General features: G+C 40.9%; 1 protein-coding gene across 2 annotated transcripts in view; it reads right to left on the bottom strand.

Annotated features, from left to right (window-relative positions):
* Positions 1-9,535: 9,535 nt before the first annotated feature.
* The window catches only part of CBLN4 (cerebellin 4 precursor), a 40,071-nt gene continuing 27,046 nt past the window's right edge, over positions 9,536-22,560 (bottom strand). For both annotated transcript variants that reach the window (XM_078392161.1, XM_020811038.3), the window contains one exon: positions 9,536-11,148. In XM_078392161.1, the coding sequence (XP_078248287.1) occupies positions 10,951-11,148 (198 nt within the window). In that variant the 3' untranslated portion in view covers positions 9,536-10,950. The remainder of the gene's footprint in view (positions 11,149-22,560) is intronic.

Raw genomic sequence — 22,560 nt, 5'->3', positions numbered from 1 at the left:
TCGAAAAAATTTCTTTATATTTATCATGTGTGTTAATACGAGCGAGCAGCTTCTGCGCTTAGTCTTTTAAGTGAGTTACGCACCTTTTTTCCTACACCCCCTCTTCCCCCCACTCTCCCCTTGTTACCCTTGCCTTGCCGCAAGTGTCTATTGGCTGCCCATTTTGAATTGGGCATTAATGGTTGGAGTTGAACCTTAGGGGAGGGGTTGGAGCGGGATTAATTAAGCACTAGTCTATTGGTGTTGGGCAGCTTGCAATTTGATTAGTTAATATTGGGCAGTAACTCAGATAATTAATTAAAGCGCAGTATGTAGTGTTTATTAGAATAGCTGCACAATTAATTTTGGGATTAGAATTAATTAAAGTCACAGATATCTAGGGAAGCAATCAATTTAAGGCCACCACAGGGGCCCCTTAGCAGCCTGTACATTAATAATAATAATAATAATAATAATAATAATAATAATAATAATAATAATAATAATAATAATAATAATAATAATAATAATAATAATAATAATAATAATAATAATAATAATAATAATAATAATAATAATAATAATAATAATAATAAAGAAGGAAGAAATAAAATGAAGGAAAGGGACAACAAATAGAGACAATAACAATAGTAATCAGAATTATTAATAAGAAAAATTAAATAAATAATAATAGAAAATAATTATTAAATTACAAATTGAATGAAAACTATGTATAGAAATCCTGGCCAGCAGAGGTGGTGGTGAAGGCTTCTGGGAGTTGTAGCCCAAGAACATCTGGAGGCCCAAGGTTGGGGACCACTGGTGTAGCAGACACATGAAATTTGACTGTATTTCACCTATCGTGGCCCATTTGGCTGCTGGTATGCTTCCAGGCTAAGTTCAAGGTATGGATGTTGACTTATAAAGCCCTGTATGGTGTAGCACCTTGCTAACTGACAGAGTGCTTCTCCCTCTGATTGAGTTCCCATCCCACTCACTCCTCCCAATCCATGAAGATGCAAGAGACATGGAAACCACCAACTCAGAACCAGGCCTTCGGAGCAGTGGCTGCCTTGCTGTGGAATTCCCTTCTCGTGGAGGTGCACCAGGCCCCTACTCTCCTTGGGGTTAGGAAGCAAATTAAAACACGGCTTTTCTCCAAGGCCCTTGAGAGTCATACGCCTTTTAAATTTAACTATTATGTAATTCTGTGACAGCCCTGTATCTATTCTTTATTGCTCATCGTTTAAGATTTCCCCCCATCTTGGGAGTTATGTGGTCCTTGATAGATAGCTGAGTTTTCAAATGGGCTTTTTTGATTACAGTTTTAATTTTGTTTATTGGGTTGTTGTTGTTCAGTCGTTAAGTCGTGTCCGACTCTTCATGACCCCATGGACCAGAGCATGCCAGGCCCTCCTGTCTTCCACTGCCTCCCACAGTTGGGTCAAAATTTTATTGGGTACCTTTGCTTAATCCTTTTTTGTAGCCACCCAGAGTAGTGGCGCACCACTACAGGGTATAAGTCTGATAAATAAATGAAAAATACTCAGTGCTCCTCTATTTCCTCTGAACTGAGGTACATTTATCACAATTAAAGAGGATGGGCTTAATTAAGATACTGTTTTGAGCTGTCCTTATTGGGGTGGTTTGTGCCCGAATGGGCAATTAAGACCTATATACTTTACGAAAAACCTGCGTCTTGATGTTGCTGAAAACTGCTAGAGCTGGTTGAATGATACAGATCAAAGCAATTTCCAGCATTTTTGTTTTCCTCTGAATGTCATTACATTTTGGACAGGTTCTTACTCATATCTTCATAGCTTGATGTCTATTTTCAACACACATTTACAAATATCAGCCACAGGTGGAGATCTCCTCTCACGTCGAATGCAGTGGAACGACACTGCTGCGGGGAAGATCCAGTTGCTGACTATATGGTAACTATGTGTTAAGAAATCCAGCAGCGTGTACATATATGAACCAGCAAGCATTGTTAAAGTTGCTTTAAAAGCAGAAAACTGGCAGAATCCTGCTCTGCTCATGAATCAGTAATATCGGAGTGAGTCCACCATTAATATCTTTGGTAAGACAACCTGGGCTTCTTTTCTTGGTCCTCCTCCCCAAAAAAAAGGAACAATTTATTCTCTTCTCAAATAAAAAGAGCAAAACGATGCACTTCATGCAATGTTGAAATAAAACATTTTCTCAATACTTAGTTTAATGGGTGGGGTGCCTTTTCTTTTCTTTCTTTCTTTCTTTATTATAACTCACTTGAACCACAAAGGGGATTTTTTTAAAAAGGAGTACCTAAAAGAAAATGCAATGCAACCAGTGTTTTCTTTCTGCATATTGCAAAGACAGAGATTGCTTTCATCAAAGGCTGTAGATCACAGCTTTTGTTAAAACAAGCTGGCCTGGCTGCTTCTCCCTTTATTTTTCATCATCGTTTATATAACAGCGTCTGATCTTATCATCTTGCTTTGTACCCTTAGTGCTTAAGGGATAATAGATAAAGAACATCCTAGCTCAGTATCTGAGACAATATATTTCCTCCAAGGAGCTGGACTACTCAGTAAAAATACACTGTTGTGGCATCAATTGCGCCTCAGATTCTCTCTCATCTCTACCAGGAATCATATTTACACACAATGCTCCTTTTGGTGGAAACCTGTCTTCCAGCCCAAATAGTCGAGCCTGATAAAATAAGTTGCTGTGAAAAAGAGGGGTATTGGTAATGGATTGTTAATAAAAATAAAATTCTGTATCATGGAGGAACTCTCCTTTTTAGAGCTATTGTAAATCAAGCTAGAGTTGCCATACAACAAGCGCAGTCTTTGACGCTGTAAAATATGGAAGTTTTGTATGGTATACACTTCTTTGTGGTCTGCGGCCTGTTTCTTCAGAAGCATCCGATGAAGTGGGCTGCACACTGCTGAAGTTCAGGTATACTAAATAAAAGTTGCAAGTCTACAGTTGGGCCAGAGGACTCTGTGTCCGGTATGTTGCAACAGACTTGCACAAAATGTTTGATAGTATTGAAAACTGCCTTCTTTTTGCAATGACTGCTTGGCTGTTCCAAAGGAAATGTTTGCCAGTCAACATTGCCCGGCCTTGAGTTGCTAGCGCACCATGATGAAGGTGGCCCTGGCCATGTACACATTGTGGGGAAAAAAGAGGACATCTATCAGTGGAAAAACAGGAGGAAAGAGAGCCCATTTGTGCAGAACATTTGCTTGAGCTTCATGCAAAGAAGATGCTATACAAATGATTATACTTTACAAAGAAATATAATATGTCTTACCATAATGGGGAAGATTGGTTCCAGGTGACCTATATGCTGGCTGAGTTTGATAATAGCACACTATTAATAGCCGTCTTCAAGACTGTTAATGTCCTCTCCATTGCTTATTTGTGGGCTGGGACTGGCTACACTTCAGAGAGGGTACATCTTCAAAAAGATGACTCATGTCTGCCAGTCCTTCAAGAAGAGGGCCTTTGTAAAGTAGGGCAAATGCCCATCCTGTCTGTCATTATATAATCCAGCTTCTCCCAGTGCTATGCCTTCCAGGTTGCTGGACTACATCACCCATAATTCCCCCCATTGGCTGGAGATGATGGGTTACAGACCAAATACATCATGCCGTCTGCGTACGATGTAAGTTATCATTTAACTCTCTTATAGGACATTATGCAAAGGAACCTTTATGCATTTTGACTGTGTTTTTCTCGATTTCCCATGTGTCAAATCAAAGAAGCATTGCTGGAACAATTAGTTGCCAGGTGCTCATGGCTAAATCTTCCTGGATGTATAAGTCTTTAGATTCACCTATTCAGTTTGAGCAGCCATGTTTTTTTACCAGCACCCCCTTGACTAATTCAGCAATCAGAAGACATATGAGGGACAGGAAGAATGACATCAAAAAAGGTGACCATTTACCCGGAGAATCTCTAACAGCATTTCTATTCCTTGGAAGCAGTTGCTCATTCATAGTCTAAATATCTAAATAGAATATTTGGTAGCTCTTACATTTTTAAAAAAAGTGGTTATATTTGTCACATCATCTTCATTGTGTTGAACCCTTCTTTTTCTGATTGCACCCATAATTGCAATTAAAGTGTATAGTTCAAATTCTACCATAAACTTTCATCTTGTATCAGCCTCAAAAAATGTGGTATCATACATTTGGAGGTGTGTGTGTATAGCTTATTCAAGTCAGGTAAATATTAATTGGATTCCTGCTTGCCAGATTGAAGAGCTGCAGAGGATATTTTTGCCCCCAGAATTACTTTCACCTCCATTAAAAAAAATCCACTCTTTTGTCATTTAATGGGACATGAAGTTCTGCAAAGTTATTCTTGTGGGAGACAAAAATCACCAGCTCTCATGCTTCATTCAATTATATGCTGCAATCCTATTTTAATTAACACAGGTAATAAAAACTTGGTGGTGATGTTTATTGAGATATACTTTAGCCCTCCTTCAGAAGTAAGATGCAGACATCTTATGGCACATAGCTTTAAAAATCATGGCCCTAGTTTCTCTTAGACTTGTTTCTTTTTCTTCTTGCTTGCTTCCAAGGTAGTTTGCAAATATTCTCATTTATTCTTTCACATTTCCTAACACAATAGAGTCTGGGTTTTTTCCTCACTTCTGTAAGAACCACTTTACCTTTTATATAAACAAGCTGATGTCCTTGGTAGTCAGATGGGTGGTATAAAAATCAAATAAAATCAATCAATTGATAAAATGCTTGCCATAATCTGGCCTTCAACTTTTATGTATTTATTTTGAGAGACAGTAGTCATTCTGGGGCAATACTCACCTTAATCAGCAAACTACTTGAACTTGTGGTTTTATGCCTAAGTGTGAAGACCAACATAGCATCAAAACATGTGTTGCAGTGGTATAAACTGAAACCCATATCACCATGTGGCATTTCTGGCCAGCTGCTAAGACTCTGACAAGGTCTAAATAATATGGAGCTAGATCTCATTATATGATCTTTCTATAGTAGTGGAGGACCTCTTTTAAACTGATTTTAACGTCAAATAAGTTCTAGAAGCTGCCTTTTGGTGGTGGGCAGGGCCATCAGCAAATGGGTGGGGCCAAAGATAGAAGGGTTTTAAACCATGAACCTCTAACAAACAGAAGATATGCTTTATAGGTGGTGTTTCCCATTTTCTATTGGAAAAATGTGTGCAAAATCTGGTGAAATTGCCAAATGATGATGTCCTGAGGAAGGGGATATGCAAAGGAGCTGCACTGAGACCTCAAAAAGGTCCAATCCAGCCCAAAGTCTGAGATTCACTATTCCTCTTTTATAGTGTTCAAGAGCAATGTTTCATCACAGCACTGTAACAAACCAATTATTCTGATTAATAGTGCTGCCAGCCAAGTGACTCTGTTAAGACCAAAGTGTCTACTTGTACCATACCCAAAAACATGAAGTATTTTAAAGAGGTGGCCATGTTGGTCAATTTCAGCAAACATGAAACAAAAACAAAAACATATTAAGGCTTCCTGAAGAGGAACAATTTTGTTTCCATATGAACTTTAGTGGATTAATTTGTAATCTACGTCTTCAGCCAGGTCCCTTCTTCTTGTGTCTGATGCTCAGACTCAGGTTACAATAGTTCTTTTTATGTTCTTGTTTCATTTCTGTGTTTGCAAAAGAGAGGAAATGTATCACCCCATCAAAGGTCAAAGAAGGACATAGGGTTGCTTGGAATTTACATGTGCTAATGTAGATCTGTAAATGCACATTTCCTTTAGACAGAAGTTCAGCACATCTCATCTTTGTGTCACTTTGGCATTAAACAGCACATTAAAACTGCTGTTATACTAAGTACCTGTCAATTTGAAACATTACAGTAACTGACTTAGGGAGCCTCTTAATGATGTAATACCAGTAAATCACAACTGATGGGGAAAAACCTTTTTAGGTCACCTGACAGATCAACTCCTTCTAGATTTGTTCCTAAAAACTATTTCTATGAGGAATGATATTTTCACAGAAGTTGCCCCCACCAGACAGACAGACAGAATCAGTCAGTGGAAAGGCACACATCTTCAGTTCTCCAAAGGAAGGTCCTAATTCGGATTTGAACCAAAATTGAAATTGAAATAAATTGTAGCCCGTCAGCAGATTCCTAAAGCAAAGTTCAAACTGAATATTTTCATTGGTGCACCATAGGTGCATATCTGGTGTACTCTGAATTTTGCATAGAATTACAACATATCACACTTCTATTTCATTGTCTTCTATATCTGTGTGTATGTGTGTTCCTGCATGTCAATATTTTGAAGTAGGTTCCATTCCTCAAAGGTTTATGCCATCTAACATCAGCTAAAGCTAAATCCAATTGCTGGTGTCAACTAGAGTTACAGAACTGATGAAATTTATGGTTGATCTACCAAAATATATGTCATGAATTGATTCTGTGGGTCTACTGCTAGTTGGGGCTAGCAATTGGAATTCAGTCTTGATCTTTATGAAACTACAGGAGTCTCCACTGCTTTTCTGCAGTAGTGTGAAAATACTGTCATTTAATAAAATCACTCTGATTGTGAACTCACTGGACTCAGAAGGTGAGCACATCTCAGTGATTAATAACAATAGAGAGGACAATAGTGAAGTATTTCCAAATCATGTTGAGATTATAGCACAAGTAAATCCCACACAGCAATTCATGTTCCTGTATTGTTTGAGACACTGAATCTTGGTGTCTCAGAAGACAGGACTCCAACCATCCCTCAGGCATAGCAGCAGAACTTATGCTAATTTCTTGGCCATGTTTACTGTTAGGTGCAATACATTAATGTACATGGAGTACCAATGCCCCATGAATTAACTTCTATCATTAAATGACCCTTCATTTTGGATCAGGTGTCAGGCGGTTCCTTTCATTATGCCACATTAGGCTCTTATTTTATCCAATGGACAAAGACTGCGAATGCCAATTTGCATTAGCAATTCATGGAAAAGGCTGGAAAAATGTTTTCTTTTCGTGGGAAGACAGTCTGGTTGAGTCAGGAAGTCCAGAGCTACAAAAATGGTCATGGGGACCACACATGACCCCAGGGCTGAACTTTGTCCTCCCATGGCCAAAGGGTCAGTGAGCATGGTTTGACAGCTAGCCTCCTGCTCATGCTGAAAATGTGCTTTCTGAGTATTCTAGCAAAACACTGAGAAGAACTTGTGGGACACTTTGAGGGCTGAGTTAAAACACAGCAGCAGCAATGGAACTGTGGTCTAGGTCCATGGTACTGTACTTTCACTTTCCCTATGCAGAGGTAGGGAACTTTCCTGGTCAAAACAGAGAGAGTTCCTGCAAAGAATGCTGTCATTTCTCTTCAGAGACCTCAATTCCATCAAAAATCTCAAGATGGGAGGCTCTCCCATGAGAGCAGATGGCATGCACTTCATCGTTGCTGCTGCAAAGGGAGAAGTATAGCCGAGCAACCTTTAAAGAAAGCAGTGGAGGTGATGGTCACACTACGAAAATGAAGGATTAAGTCTCAGAATTTGTTTGGACCCTTTGTGCAGTCTTAGCCAGGTCTCTGTCCTCTGAGTGCGGAATAGATCACAATTTGGACCGATTGTGGAGCAATCCAGTGCAATCTATTTGCTGGCAATCACATGATGTACAGGGAAATGGACTTCAGTCCAACCCCAATTTGTTGGACCTCTTTGATCCAGCTATTAGGCTTCTACTTCCAGGAACAGGTAGGAGTGATTCCCTGGCAGGAAGAAAGGTTGCTTTAAGATAAATCATTCACATTAAAGTGACTTTTTCTGATGTGATCAGGTATGCACTTTTGCAGCCATCAGACAACACCTCCAGTTCCCAAACTTGTGCCATATTAGTGACTCCAACTTAATTTAAAGGGTAGTTGCAAATGTGATATGAAGGTCAAGCACTAGAGATGGGGATGAATATAAAAACAGGTAGTTTTTTCCAATGAACATAGCCGATTAGTTAACTATTCGTCAATCCATATTTGTGGGTTCCAGAGACCTCCACGAATACAAAGGGATGAATATTTACCCATTTTTATTTGTCCTGAAAATTTTTTAAAAAAAAAACACCATTCTGCCTGCCGGTCGCCAATCAACTGATCAGCAGCAGAAAGGCAGCCACCATCCCACACAGCCACCCAATACCACAGCCTACCCCCTTCCTTTCCCTACCTTAGGCCCCACGGCACCCTATGCCCACCGACACCCTCTTACCTTAATCACTCCTGCCAGATCTGTCTTAAGGGATCCAGGCTACCCTTTGCAAAGATGGCACCTGCAGCTTTCCTACTCTAAATGAAGCCACAGTCACCATCTTTGCAAAAGGCAGTCAGTCTCCCTTTTTACATGCCGTGGCTGCGAAGGCCTGATGGAGACCTGGCAGCAGCTATTAAGGTAAGGGGGTGTCGGTGGGAGTGGAGTGGGGGCTACAGTAGGGAAAGGAAGGGGGTATGGGCGTAGGCTGTTGGGGTGGCTGGCTTGGGGGGCTGCCTATTGGCTTCTGATCAGTTGATCAGCAGCTGGTAGGCAGAATGGGCTTCTGTGCCGTATGGTAAACTCTCCTGGGGGGGCACCCAATTTGTGGGTGAATAACTTGGATGTCCAATATGCAATCTTCACCAAAGTTGGCAGGCTTGTTGGGGAAAGACATAGAAAGTTCTGGAGTCCCTAAGTACCTGGGGGAAGCTTTCCTTGGGGGAACCTCTTTGTGGGTATATAACTCTGGGTTCCATGATCCAATGTTCACCAACCTTTTAGGAATTGTAGGAAAGTGTCCGAGGAAGCATCTCTGCACATTTGGTATCTCTAGGTTGCTGGGGGCCAGTGTTAGAGCCATTTAAAGTGCAGATGAATTGACAGATTCATTGAAGAATATTTGTATATTTGTATTCGTTGATCCATTAACCTTGATGAATAACGGATCAAAACAAATTGCCATTTTTTTATTTGTCCCCATCTCTATCAAGCACTTAACATACTAAGGTTGTTACTAGAGATCGGGATATTTGTATTCATATACGAATATAAATATCCCCCCACAGGTGCAGATAACGAAAGTCCGGCCCCCTCTCCGCCACTGCTGAGCACTCCGCTATCCCTTCCTATCACTCCAGAGCTCACGATGGATTAGCCACTCCTGGCAGAAGGTGGGGATGACAAGACTCTCTGTCAGGTCAAAGAGTGGCTAATGCATCACGAACTCCAGAGTGACAGGAAGGGATTGTGGAGCCCACAGCAGTGGCGGAAAGGTGAGTTGTCAGTGAGTAACTGCTTCATTATCTGCACCTGTGAGGGGATATTCGTATTTGTACACAAACACAAATACCTCCATCTCCAGTTGATACCCAAATAATGATTTATAATCATTTCACTTGCATGGAGATTGCTGTTGAGAGAGATTTGGATAGCGAAGAGGAGAGGAATCACAAACTACTTCATACCACTGTGTTTTCAACTTGCATACAATAATGCTGACAGCACTTTTGATAGAAGAAAAAAAACTTGATAACTTTCCAGAAGCCCAAAGGTTAAAAAAATACACTAACATATATTAACTTTTATTATGTAACAGCAACATAATAAATAAATTTATGAATTCATATGGCCTTTACAAAAAGGACAGAAAAGATATTGCACCAACTTTAGGTACTGGCTATTTGGACTGAATATTTGCTAAACAGATGAGTCGCAATGCAGCCAAAGTTACCACATCCAAGTCTCATCGATTTCAGAGCAAGAGTTAAGCATGCACTTAAGACCCGTTGACTGAAAGGAGCTGGACCTTAAGACTGCAATCCTATACACGTTCACCCAGGAGTAAGACCCACTAACTGCAATAGCACTTGCCTCTGAATAGGCATGCATAGGATTGCATGATGCAGGGCTTAACTTAGTCTGGACAATCCCCACAATATTTACCATCATTATATACAGTTGTGGAGTTAAGGCAAAACCAGATGACACTTCAAAAACAACAGAAGGCTCAAGGAACAGACATAATTAAAAACAAGAGGGCAGAATTTTCATCACCAACTAATGAATTCAATGTGTCTAAGGAATTAATCCCTTCTGTGTGTTTTTTTTAAACAGAGTGGTTATTATCAATCATGCTAATTAAAGGTGAATAATTTGCCTGCGGAGCAAGACTTTCTGCAGAGGTTTGCCAAAATGGTTCCATTTAACCTTGATCAGCATTTTTTTTCTTTGCAAGATAGTCTCTTTCTGTTACTACAAAATACTTTCTGTAGAATATAAATTCCTTCGATGTGCAAATAACATCCAGCCATGGCCTAGAGACTTTCAGTAGGGTAGTCCTCTTTGTGATAAACTAGTTGAAGAAAAAATATCTAAGAGTTATCACCCATGACATTGTACAGAGAATAATGCACTCAATCACTTATCAATAACCATTATCTATTCCTTCCCAACAGAACGAAATGAATTTATGTTAATTTTTAGAGTGCAGGGAACAAAGACATCGTATAACTAATATATCAGTGAACAATTCTTTGGCAGCTATGCATTAATCTTGATTGAAGACAAACTCAAAGATTCTTAAATTGTAGATCTGGTTGCCAGTCTTTAAAAAAAACAAAACAAAGCAGGGGGCGAGGGGGAGATAACAATAATTATCCACTTCCTCCAAAAATCCAACATATCCTGTAAAGGAACTCAGAATAAATCTTGCAGGCAGCTTTTCTCTGTAACATCAAGCATAGATATTTATTGTCCGCTTCAAGTCTTAATCCAAATGTACTGGATTTAAACACACAAAATTTGCTGAAATCTCAAGGGAGTTCAAGAGAGGGTCAAAATGCCGTACAATAGAATCCATGTTCACCCATGAGAAACCAAGAAAGGAAACATTGATCCAAAAGATGAGGAGATGATCTTCGAAGAACAGAAGCAATGACTGGTCCACACCTGGGTGAACATCACAGGGAAACTGACCTTACAGAGGGAAGACCAGGAAGCCAGAAAATGTTGAGTACTGCCATCCACCAACCAGATTACCTTTCTCCAGTTTCAGATAAACCTTATCTTCCTTGTCTAGATAGAGCAGCACTCCATTTGTGGCAGCTTCGCGAGTGACGTCTTTGTCGCCAGCAAAAGCAGAAATGACCGGCTTCCCGTTGAGCATCAAGTTGACCTGTAAGAGAAAAGTACTGAAAAACTCAGGTTAACAGAGAACCATTCGAAGCTCATAAATTCCATGCAAAGGATCATTAGAAGTCAGATATAGCCTAGGGACAGCAGGCTGTCTGCCACACTTTCAACATCCTTTTTAAACAAGCAGGGACAAAATATACGGTACCTTATATGCGGGAGACAGCGACAGGGCATACATATATTAGAGTCTGTAGATCTACAACAGGATTTCACCAGGAATGGAAGTGTGTGGCTCAGGCAGAGGTGGGGAAATTTGTGAGAAAGGCATACAATGCTGAGTTTAAAGGACCTGATTTGATTACATTTACACTGGAAGGGGAGATGATGTTAATAATTCACTTAATTTCAAATTGATGTTGAAATTTATGTTCCATTAGCACACTAAAAGTCTTACTGCAATGAAGGTGAGAAATGCCATTCAATATTTCATTCAATTTAGTCTTCAGAGACTAACTTATAGATTAAACCCAGGGCTTTAAATATCGACAGTACGGCACCATATGTACACCCTCCTTGGTTCTCTGGCAATGGTTATAAAGTGACCCTTTAAAAGCCGAACACTTTTTTCTTATTAGCTTCTGGGCTGAAACGGGTTGGTTCTTGCAGAATTTCCATGCCTTATAAACAAAAGCTCTCCCATCCTCTCATTTCCCCCCATTCACACATCCTCCTCTGACTTTTCACTTCTCTGTCAAAACTTCTGTCTCCAGCTTTCTTGCTAGATGCCCCCCCCCCGACCCCTACCTGTCTTCTCTCTTTTCCATCCCTAGTCATCTCTTCATGCTTTCTGGGTAATTCCCCCTGTCTTCTCACTTCTCCCTCACACCTCCACAGTTTTGCTGTCTTACTGTATTTCATAATGTGAAATGGAACTGTGTCAGTATACAATACCAGCTCCCGAGGTTGTAAATGTGAGTTTGGGATGTTGAGGGTGTCATTTGCTAATGTTGGAATGACAGTAAAACAGGCAGTACCAAAACGGGCACTTGTAAGTTGGGAGTCTCCTGTTTACATTTGTTACTTAACTACAAATTAATGGGATGCTTCTTTAATTGTTGTTACATGCTCACAAGTCACCTACAATTTATGACAACCCTCTGGTTGAGTAATCTCCAAACTGTCCTGTCCTCAACTGCCCTGCTCAGCTTGTGGTTCCTTTAGGTAATTAGTCCATCATGTATTTGGTCTTCCTCTTTCCCTGCTGTCTTCAGCCTTTCCCATCTTTATGGTCTTTTCCAGAGAATTCCACCTTCTCATGGTGTGCCCAAAGTAGGACAGCCTCAGCTGCAACATTTTTGCCTCCAGAGATAGTTCAGGCTTGATTTGATATATGACCTAATCATTTGTCTTTCTGGCAGTCCAGTGTGGGCTTCCCGCACAGACTTTCAAATTCATCAATTCTTTCTGTGTCAGCTTTCTTTATTGTCCAGTTTTCAGACTCATACATGGTGATCAGAAATGCTATCAGAAATACAGTAGTCAATTTACTACTATTTCTTTATTGTTTACATTATCTCATTTCTTCCCCAGTGAGCTAAGGCAATGTAGCTGCCTTTTCTATTCCCCACTTTATCTTAAAAACAATCCTCAAGGGAAGGTCAAAATGAAGGGTGGGGAACTGGCTCAAGATCACACAGTAAGTTTAATGGCTTGCTGGGTGGAAACATAAACGTGCACCTCTGAATTGGTACTCTGTAGTTTCCCTAACTTCAGAAAGAACACACTGTAATGTGTTTTTAGAGGGAACTGGTCATAGGAGGACCAGCATGCTATCTACTTCTAAATACAAAGCTTGTGCCCCATGTAGTTTGATCCTGATGTAGTTTGACTCAGTAAGTCACACTTAAGCCCTGTTAAAGTGTGGTGTCTAAATAGGTCCTGTAAAAGACAATACATGGGACGAGCTTCATATGCCACTCTCATGCCAACACTCCCCGTTTCCCCATGTTGGTTAAGTGGTTGTTCAGTGGCCTTTTCTCACATTCACACCACTTTCTTTTTTAAAAAGTAGAACTTCCTCCACAATTAGGGCTCTCATCTTCACAGAAGTTTCTACTCATCTTGAAGTGTGTCCTCAACACGAGGAAGCCAGAAAAATGAAAGGGTAGGATTGGGATGCATGAGGATATTGCAGGACCAAGCCAGGTGATGTTGTTTCATGTCATTTAGCCCATATTATTGCACCTGACTTGGGCTTAACATCCAAATAAGCCATTGGGGCCCTTAATAATATCAGTCAGGCCCTGCTATTAGGCCTATTGAGGCAGCTACTTCAGCCAGCAAATATGTTAAATAGCTAAGATTTTGCTGCCATTTCATTATACCCCAAATCTGCTGGCTGAAGTAGCTACCTCAATAGGCCTAATGGTAGGGGCCGACTGATATTAAGTGAAGGACATGTATGTAAACCTGTGAATCAGTTCTTTCTTTCAATAAGAGCCAGACATGAGGTAATAACAGAACTTCCCCAAGATTTAGTTCCTGAAGCTGCCATTTTGGTAAAAGGTAAAGGTAAAGGTTCCCCTTGACAATTTTTGTCCAGACGTGTTCGACTCTAGGGGGCAGTGCTCATCCCCGTTTCCAAGCCATAGAGCCAGCGTTTGTCTGAAGACAATATTCCGTGGTCACATGGCCAGTGCAACTTAGACACGGAACGCTGTTACCTTCCCACCGAGGTGGTCCCTATTTATCTACTTGCATTTGCATGCTTTCGAACCGCTAGGTTGGCGGGAGCTGGGACAAGTGACGGGCGCTCACTCCGTTGCGTGGATTCGATCTTACGACTGCTTGGTCTTCTGACCCTGCAGCACAGGCTTCTGCGGTTTAGCCCGCAGCGCCACCACGTCCCATTTTGGAGGGTACGTGAAATGTCCACAGGGGTGTGGTGGTTAGGTTTCCACTCTTTCCCACAACTTTTACACAGGTTCACAGACATTGATTCTCTGATCTGTTGCTGCTTGAGAGGGAAAGAGAAAGGATTTGACCAATTATGAGGAGAAACAGCTGAGAACCCTTTCAACATTTGGTTGATTATCCTAAATTTTGAGATCAGTTGACTGACAGGAGATGCAGTCTTCTTTTTTCCTCCCCTGGTTTCTTTCCAGCAAACACGTTGTCAGAGCTTTCTGCATCTCTTTACTAAAGTATGTGGGAAATTGCTTGTTTATTTTTCCTTATACAAAAGTGTATTTACAAAATGCATCCTCCTCTTGGGCTTAATATGAATAACGCTCTCTGCCTTTAAAAAAACAACAGCAGCTCATTGAGTATTAAGAACATAAACAGAGTCATGTTGGATGAGAGCAAAGGCTTGTCTAGTCCACCGTTCAGTTCATAGAGAAGCCAACAGCTTGCCTCTAGGAAGCCCACATGGAAGACATCATAACAACTAAACCTTCCCTCTTGTATAATCATATGCCATCAAGTCAATTCTGACTTATGATGGTTCTTTTCTGGGTTTTCCAGGTAGTTAATACACAGACATGGTTTACTATTCCCTTCTTCTGGGGACGCCCTGGGACTGTGCAGCTTGCCCAAGGCCACACAAGCTGGCTCTTCTCTCTGGAAGCACAGAGAGAACTCCCAACTTCTGGTCCTGCAAACAGATACCTAAACCACCAAGCTATCTAACCAGCTCTTTCCCTCTTATATTCCCAAGAAAAATATGCATAGAGAAACTCTGATAAGGGAAGTGACATATCAGGGATGGACATGATTGGAGAAGGTGAGGATCAGATTCAAGCCCCCAGCTCACATTGTGAACTTGCCTACTGGCTCAGAAATGGCTGGAAAGAGTCACTTAAAACATCAATCAGGAAACATTCAGATGGCCACTTCAGTTTTGTTTTTGTTTTTGGAGTGGGGGTCTTGGGGAAAACTCCATTGTCCCAAGAGCAGAAAACTGCTGCTTCTAGAAGCAAAATAGGTCAAATCTGGCCAAAGAAATATGGACTTTGATCTTGGGGGAAGCAAGTTACCAGGGCAGGTATTACTGTGGTTAAGTTTTCACTGTCCAGGAAGGGTCGTAGCTGGTGCACTAAGACGATATCATGATCATTGGTTTAAAAAAACACCAAGAGGTTCAGGCACTCCCTTTGTCTTTAGCCTGGAGTGGATCATCAGTTAGCACAACTAAGGCTGTTTCAGTATTGAATCTTGGCCTGAAACCGGACTAAAATAAGTCTAGATCAGTGGTTCTTAACCTTGGGTTACTCAGGTGTTTTTGGACTGCAACTCCCAGAAGCGTTCACCACCAGCTGTGCTGGCTGGGGTTTCTGGGAGTTGCAGTTCAAAAACACCTGAGTAACCCAAGGTTAAGAACCACTGGTCTAAATCAGTGGTTCTTAACCTTTGTTACTCGGATGCTTTTGAACTGCAATTCCCAGAAACCCCAGTCAGGACAGCTGGTGGTGAAGGCTTCTGGGAGTTGCAGTCCAAAACTCCTGAGTAACCCAAGGTTAAGAACCAGTGGTCTAGATGATCAGTTCTGAAGCTGCCCAGCCACCGCACATTCAAGCACCTTGCCTGAAAATGGGATGATGATGATGATGATGGTGATGATGATGATGATGATGATGATGATGACGACGACGACGATGATGATGATGATAATGATGCTGACAACAACAACAACAACAACAACAACAACAATAATAATAATAGAACTGAAGAACTGGATCATCAAGTCCAGCCCCTGTCAAGGAGACACAGTGGAGAATCAAAGCCAGAGACGTAAACAGCTGAGCTACTCAGGTGTCCTGTTATTAGAACTGTATTTTCAAGGGGATTGTAGTTATCACATACTGCATCTCTGGGTCCACAGAGGTCCTCTTCAGGAGAGGGTGCAGAAGGTACCATCCCCTGCCATAACAATTAATTATTATATTAATTACTGAATTAATTAATATTATAATTATTAATTAGTTCAGTTTATATCCCACTCCCATTAGTACCATAGCACTACTCTGGGCATGTTACAATTTAATAAAATAGAAAACACAGAGGAAAATAGAAATACTAATACTTATAACAAAGACCCTAAAGAAGAAAGAAAGAAAAAGACAACCAGATGGCATGTTATCACCTCCCACCCCCGCTCTCAGCCCACCCAACCCTGCTAGATCCTATCAACCACAATAGGTAACTGTCAAGTCTTCGTGGAGTGGGATTGATTAATTCAAGTATCTCGTTCACCTCATAATGCCACAACATCATTTGTATGGATCCTGCCTGTATTTCTGTAAACAATTTTTTGAAATTGCAAAATCTTTTTGGAAAAGCGAAGTGTGTTGCTCTTATATACCCATAGCTCTTAAAGCATTCTCTGGGCAGTTTACAAGTTAATTATGCAGGCTACCCATTGCTCCCCCACCTTGCCAGCATGCTGGGTGCTGACCTCAGAAGACTGGCAGGTTGAGTCGACCTTGACATGGCTACCTGAGGTAATTGGGATCAAAATCAGTTCATGAACAAAGTCTTGTACAGAGACTTGACTGCAAGACATAATTATTTACACACTTTGCCCAATGTGTGCATGTGTGTGTGCAGTTTGCCTAAGGCATACATATCCCACCCATTAAATAATGTGTGTGTGCATATTCTTTCAACTGTATACTTGCGATTTGCATTGGAAAATGTGTTTGTAGTTCTGTGTGCTGTGAGATATACGCCTTCTTACAACAGGTCTCGCTAAAAAAGTGTGACTTCTCACAAAAGCGACCTTTATGAATATGTCTAGTCTAATAAAAATCGTTTCCTTCCCTTCCTCCCATGGGTTTATAGATCAGGGGTTAGGCTGGGGATTGAGAAGGCTGTATTCCTCTCCCTCCCCTACCCGCAGCCCCTCAGATTTTTCTTTTCCATTGCAAAGAAGTCGGAAAGTTCCACAGTAGTTCAGGTGGACCAAGAAGGAGAATTGATGTGCCCATCTGAGGGTTGAGTTTTCTCTAAACAAAAGGTGGGTAAAGCGCAACCCTCCAGATGTGTAAAAAACAACTACAGCTCCCAGCATCCTTTACCACAGCAATGCAGACAAAGGCTGATGGAAGTTGTTGTCCAACAGCATGGGGGGATTTTTCTCACAGTGTGCCCATTTTTATTTTAAGACCTGCATGATGGCTCAATAAATCGTATGATCCTAAATTTATTCCTTTATTTATTACATTTATATTCCATTCACCTGAAGGCTCAAAGCAATGCACATGGCTCTCTCTCTCTCCTTTTTTACCCTCTCAACAACACTGCCATGTAGGTCACCCATGGTTTTCTTGGTTGAGGTTCTGAACCCTTTTCTGCTATGTCCTAGACCAACAATCTAACCACTACACTCCATGGGCTCCTTCATACCTTCACACAAATGTCCTCAAAAGCCATAACCCCCTACTCGCTTACCATACAGAAAGCCCCACTGAGCTCAGTGAGACTTACATCTGAGCAGACATGCATAGGAGTGGACAGGAGGCCAGCAATGAAGGAAATTACTCTTGATTTAATTACAAATTATGCTCACGCCTAGTAAAACGCATAAACGTTGCCTAACTTTCTGGAAACAGTGTTAGCCTCTGGGAAAACTTCCCAGAAGGTTCAACATTATCATATTTAATTTCCAAAAGAGATAGATAGATAGATAGATAGATGGATGGATGGATGGATAGATAGATAGATAGATAGATAGATAGATAGATAGATAGATAGATAGATAGATAGATAGATAGATAGATAGATAGATAGATAGATAGATAGATAGATAGATAGATAGATAGATAGATAGATAGATAGACAGACAGACAGACAGACAGACAGACAGACAGACAGAGAGAGAGAGAGAGAGAGAGAGAGAGAGAGAGATTGATTGATTGATTGATTGATTGATTGATTGATTGATTGATTGATTGATTGATTGATTGATTGATTATGAAACATTTTACTGGATGGAAAATAAAATGTACGGTCAGAAGGGTCAAATCTCCTTTCTGGGCATACACATTATTTTGAAGCTATATTACAGAATCCAAATAAAATGTATACAAAAATTAGAAAAGGCACATAAAAAAATCCCCAAAGACGCCAATGTGGTTGCATATAAAAGTAAGCAATAAAAGATGAGAACTTTTTTTAAAAAAGAAATCCCCCGATGAAAAAAGTAGAAATAGAACACAAATTTAGTCAAGGAATACAGAAAACTCCAGGTCCGAGACGCAATTTAGGGAACAACTGTCTAAAGCACACAAACAAATAACAATATAGCCTCTAAATGCCTCAGTAGCAGGAAACCGGATTGAGAGGCAATTGGGTAGCTAAATGACAATGGTGGCAATCAATGGGTCTGTGCATAAAGGGGGGAAATAACACAGTTGTGCCAACACTCGGCATCATTAACAAGAGTCTGGGTCACCCCTTTCATTCCCCACAGGAAGAGGTTGCAACAGTTGCTTTTCCAAGCTCTGCAGATAGATTAGATGGCCTCTAAATACCTTCCCAGCTAAAGCCCTGCTCAAGTATGTCCTATACATGAGCAAGGAAGTAACTGGACCCATACCTTTCTATCATTGTTTTCCTCATATAGAATGTGACAACTCTGAACAGGAGAGGTTCTTGTTTGCACAGATGCTCTCCACATGAACAAGACCATCAGAGCAACCAGAGATAAACTCCAAGCATGAGGGAAAGGGGTCTTAGCTGCTTCCCAGTTTGTGTGTTGAAGTTTGTGTCCATCATAACTGGACTTACAATGAACTATATGACCTTAAGTTAAAGGTCCCTGGATTTTCTAGTCTCCTCCTTTTCTCCCCATCTCCTTTTCCTTTCTTCCTGTCTTTGCATACTGTAAGCCTGAGAGCAATATTTATTTATGAAAATATGTATTTTCATATATCTGCCACATTGCCAGTATTTCCAGCTGAAGTGGTGCCTTGACTTACAGACATGCCGATTTACAAAAATGTTGACTTACGAACAGCTCTGGCCGCACAGTTTTGCTTCGACTTGCGGCCTGGAGCTTCCACTTATGGACACAAAAAGGCAGGGGGAAAGGGTGGATAATTCAAACCATTGCTGGCGAAGAGGCTGCTTCTTTGCCCCAACAGTTAGGAAAAGGGAGGCTCAGCCTCCCGCGCTTCCAAAATCACCCCGACCACCGTGATGGGTGCCGGTGCTTTGGAAGCCCGGGAAGCTGGCACCCGGTGCAGCGGTCGAAGCAGCTTTGGAAGTGCAGGAAGCCGGCACCTGCCGCGGCGGTCGGGGCAGCTTTCGGCTTCCCACGCTTCCACGGCTAGAGCCCTGGTCCGGCAGTGGCAGTGGAGCCAAGACCCTTCAGCAGCAGCTGGATTCCTGGCCCAGCAGCGGCAGCAGAGCCGAGGCCCAGCAGCGGTAGCTGGAGCCCTGGCCTGGTAGCAGCGGTGGAGGCCATGCCCAGCAGTGGCAACTGGAGTCTGAGAGGCCTCCTGGAGGCTGCAGCGGTTGCGACAGTGGAGGTAAGGTGCTGCTTTTTGCTTTTGTGGCTTTTGCAGGGTGAAATTGGGCTGTTGGGGCTATGTTCATGTTTTTTATTATTATTATTATTATTATTATTATTATTATTATTATTATTATTATTATTATTATTATTATTATTATTATTATTATTATTATTATTATTATTATTATTATTATTATTATTATTATTATTATTATTATTATTATTATTTTGCAGGTCCAGGGGCTTGCAGTGTTTTATTTTTGTTTATTTTTTGGTGATTTTTTCCTTTGGCCGGAATGGATTAATCGGTTTTCAATGCATTCCTATGGGAAATGGTGCTTCGACTTACGAAAATTTCGATTTATGGACACCATTCCAATACGGATTAATTTCGTAAATCGAGGCACCACTGTACATGTTTCACACACATGAAAGGAAATGATTAGGATGTTCCATTTTCCCTGAAAAAGTTGACATTTCAAGGGAATTTAAATATGCCCAGATCCTCATCTCCTGCATCCTATTCCTCTTTCTTGCACTTTTAGGAACGTCAACAGCCTTTCTTTCACTGATCCTTTGCTCCTTGAGGTGAAAGAGGAATTCACTTTCCTCAGTCAAACAGGGAGGGTGCTCTTTCAGATCAGTGTTTGCTTTCCTTTGAAAGCCGGGTAGTACAGAGGAGTCAGGTCATGGAAGTCCTCTGCGGCACAAGTCAAGGTACAAGAGAAAGATGTTTTCATTTTTCTTAAGGCCAGACTGTTGGAGTTGCATCTGTATGTAGAGTGAGTGGAGGGGGGAAAACCTTTCAAGTCTGGGGTGACTGTCAGTTCTATCCAGCCTTAACCAATTGTTCCTTCCGGCCTCAGAATTCAAAGAGAACCCCACCTCTCTGCTGAGAATTCTTTTTCTCTTTCAGTTGTCTGTTGAAGTCAGTCAGTTGCCAGCTGTTTGTTAGTTTGCTGTTCTCTGTTCAACAACTTTAAGTAATGAAACATTTTTATTCTTTCTACTGCAAATGTCTCAGACTGTAATATGGAGACCATAAGTGCCAGTTAATGAGAAAAGGGGTGGGCTATCTGAGGAACTTGAAGTTATTTTCTTTCCTCTGTGGGCCTCTGTATTTCTGCAATATACTAAAAAGGAGGAATTTAACAAAAAAACTCAAACTTCAGCAATACAAACTGCATGCAATGCTAATTGCATCATTATCAGAGTATGAAAAGGTTCCTTTTGGGGGGCTTCAATTTCATGAATCTCCCAGCTGTTGTGGCCACTGGCTTTGCTACTGGAGAAATCTGGAAGGCTTGTTACAAAAAGGAACTTTTTCAGGATCCTATCAATTTATGCCTTTTTTAAAAATGTAAGCATAAATATGGGGAAATGGAATATAAAGACCATAATGTCAGGCAAGCAGTTTAATCTCTGCATCCACAGTTGAGATCTTATCTAAAATTCCTACTCCCTCCATCAATCATACTATTAATCTTAGGGCATTGATCCTTCTATTGACATCAAGGGATGGGGATTTCTTAATGACATTTATTTCACCTAATTTCATTTCTATGCTGCCTTTCTTCTAGCACAGCAACACAAAGTGATTCCCAAGTGGATTTTAAAACACACACATAAAGAGACAATATATTACAACATTTGCAAAAATTAAAAATACTAGTACTTTCAAAACAGATTAAAAACACTTTGAAAAACTGGCATTAAAAGCAACCACGTGCAGCATTACAGTTTTCTTCCATTCCGTTTCACTGGCATGGCATGCTTCATGATATGTTATTTCACTTAATCTATAAAAACCATCAAAAGGATGGCCTTTTCCTAGGTTTACATTTTCACTTGCACTTTTTGTGATTGTGAAGTAGGGGCAGAAGGAAACAACCAAACAAAAAGATACCCTTAAAATAGTAACGGCTTGCAGTGAAAGATAGATGGATTAAAATAAGTTACAGGTTTGGCCCACAATACAGTAGAGAGCAGTGGCAGAATGGACTGCCCTATTTCAGACTGTAAACAAGGGACCTATTTTTCCAATACCCTTGTACCTTAAATAGAAGTCCAGGAACAGCAACACAGCATCAACAATAAAGATCATTTTCTTCTATCTAGGGAAAGCTATGGGTCTTAATGTAGTCAGTGAAATTTGGACAGGAGACTGAGAGCAAACCAGGTGGGATGGGAATGTCCTCACTGCTCAATAGCTTTCGGCTAAAGCTAATGGCAATAATCACTCCTGTAAGTTCCCACTAATGCAGAAAGATGCTCTTTGTTTGCCCTTTAACAATGCCATCAACAAGTCAGGTCTGCTTGCCCATATAGGCCCCTTCAGTCATTACAAACAATACAGTGGTGCCTCGCTTAACGATGATAATCCGTTCCAGGAAAATCGACGTTAAGCAAAAACATCATAAAGTGAAAAAAAATCCCATTGAAACACATTGAAACCCATTCAATGCATTCCAAGGGGTAAAAACTCACCGTCCAGATCCTCCATACGGTGGCCATTTTCGCTGCCTATATAATGAGGAGCCATTTTAATTACCCAGCTGCCATTTTGAAACCGCCAATCAGCTGTTAGAAAAACGTTGTTTTGCGAAGAATCGGTTCCCAAAGCAGGGAACCGATCATCGCAAAGCGAAATTCCCCCATTTAGACCATTGTTTTGTGATCGCAATTGCGATTGCAAAAAGATTGTCGTTAAGCGGATTTGTTGTAATGCGGGGCAACCGTAAAGTGAGGCACCATTGTAATTGAAAAGTAGGAAGAGAGTTCTAATCAAACCCCTTGCTTGTCAATCACTCCACCTAGAAAAGGGAAGTCTAAAAGAGGAGCCATTCTGCTGATGTGGAGCCTCTCTCTCCACGATCAGGTGCCCTGTTTTTTTTCCACAGTCCCCAACCATGTGGAGAGCATGAGGGTTTAGCAGAA

The sequence above is a fragment of the Pogona vitticeps genome, chromosome 4 (genome assembly GCF_051106095.1).
Source record: "Pogona vitticeps strain Pit_001003342236 chromosome 4, PviZW2.1, whole genome shotgun sequence".
NCBI lineage: Eukaryota > Metazoa > Chordata > Lepidosauria > Squamata > Agamidae > Pogona > Pogona vitticeps.
This window is presented reverse-complemented; position numbering and strand designations above follow the sequence as displayed.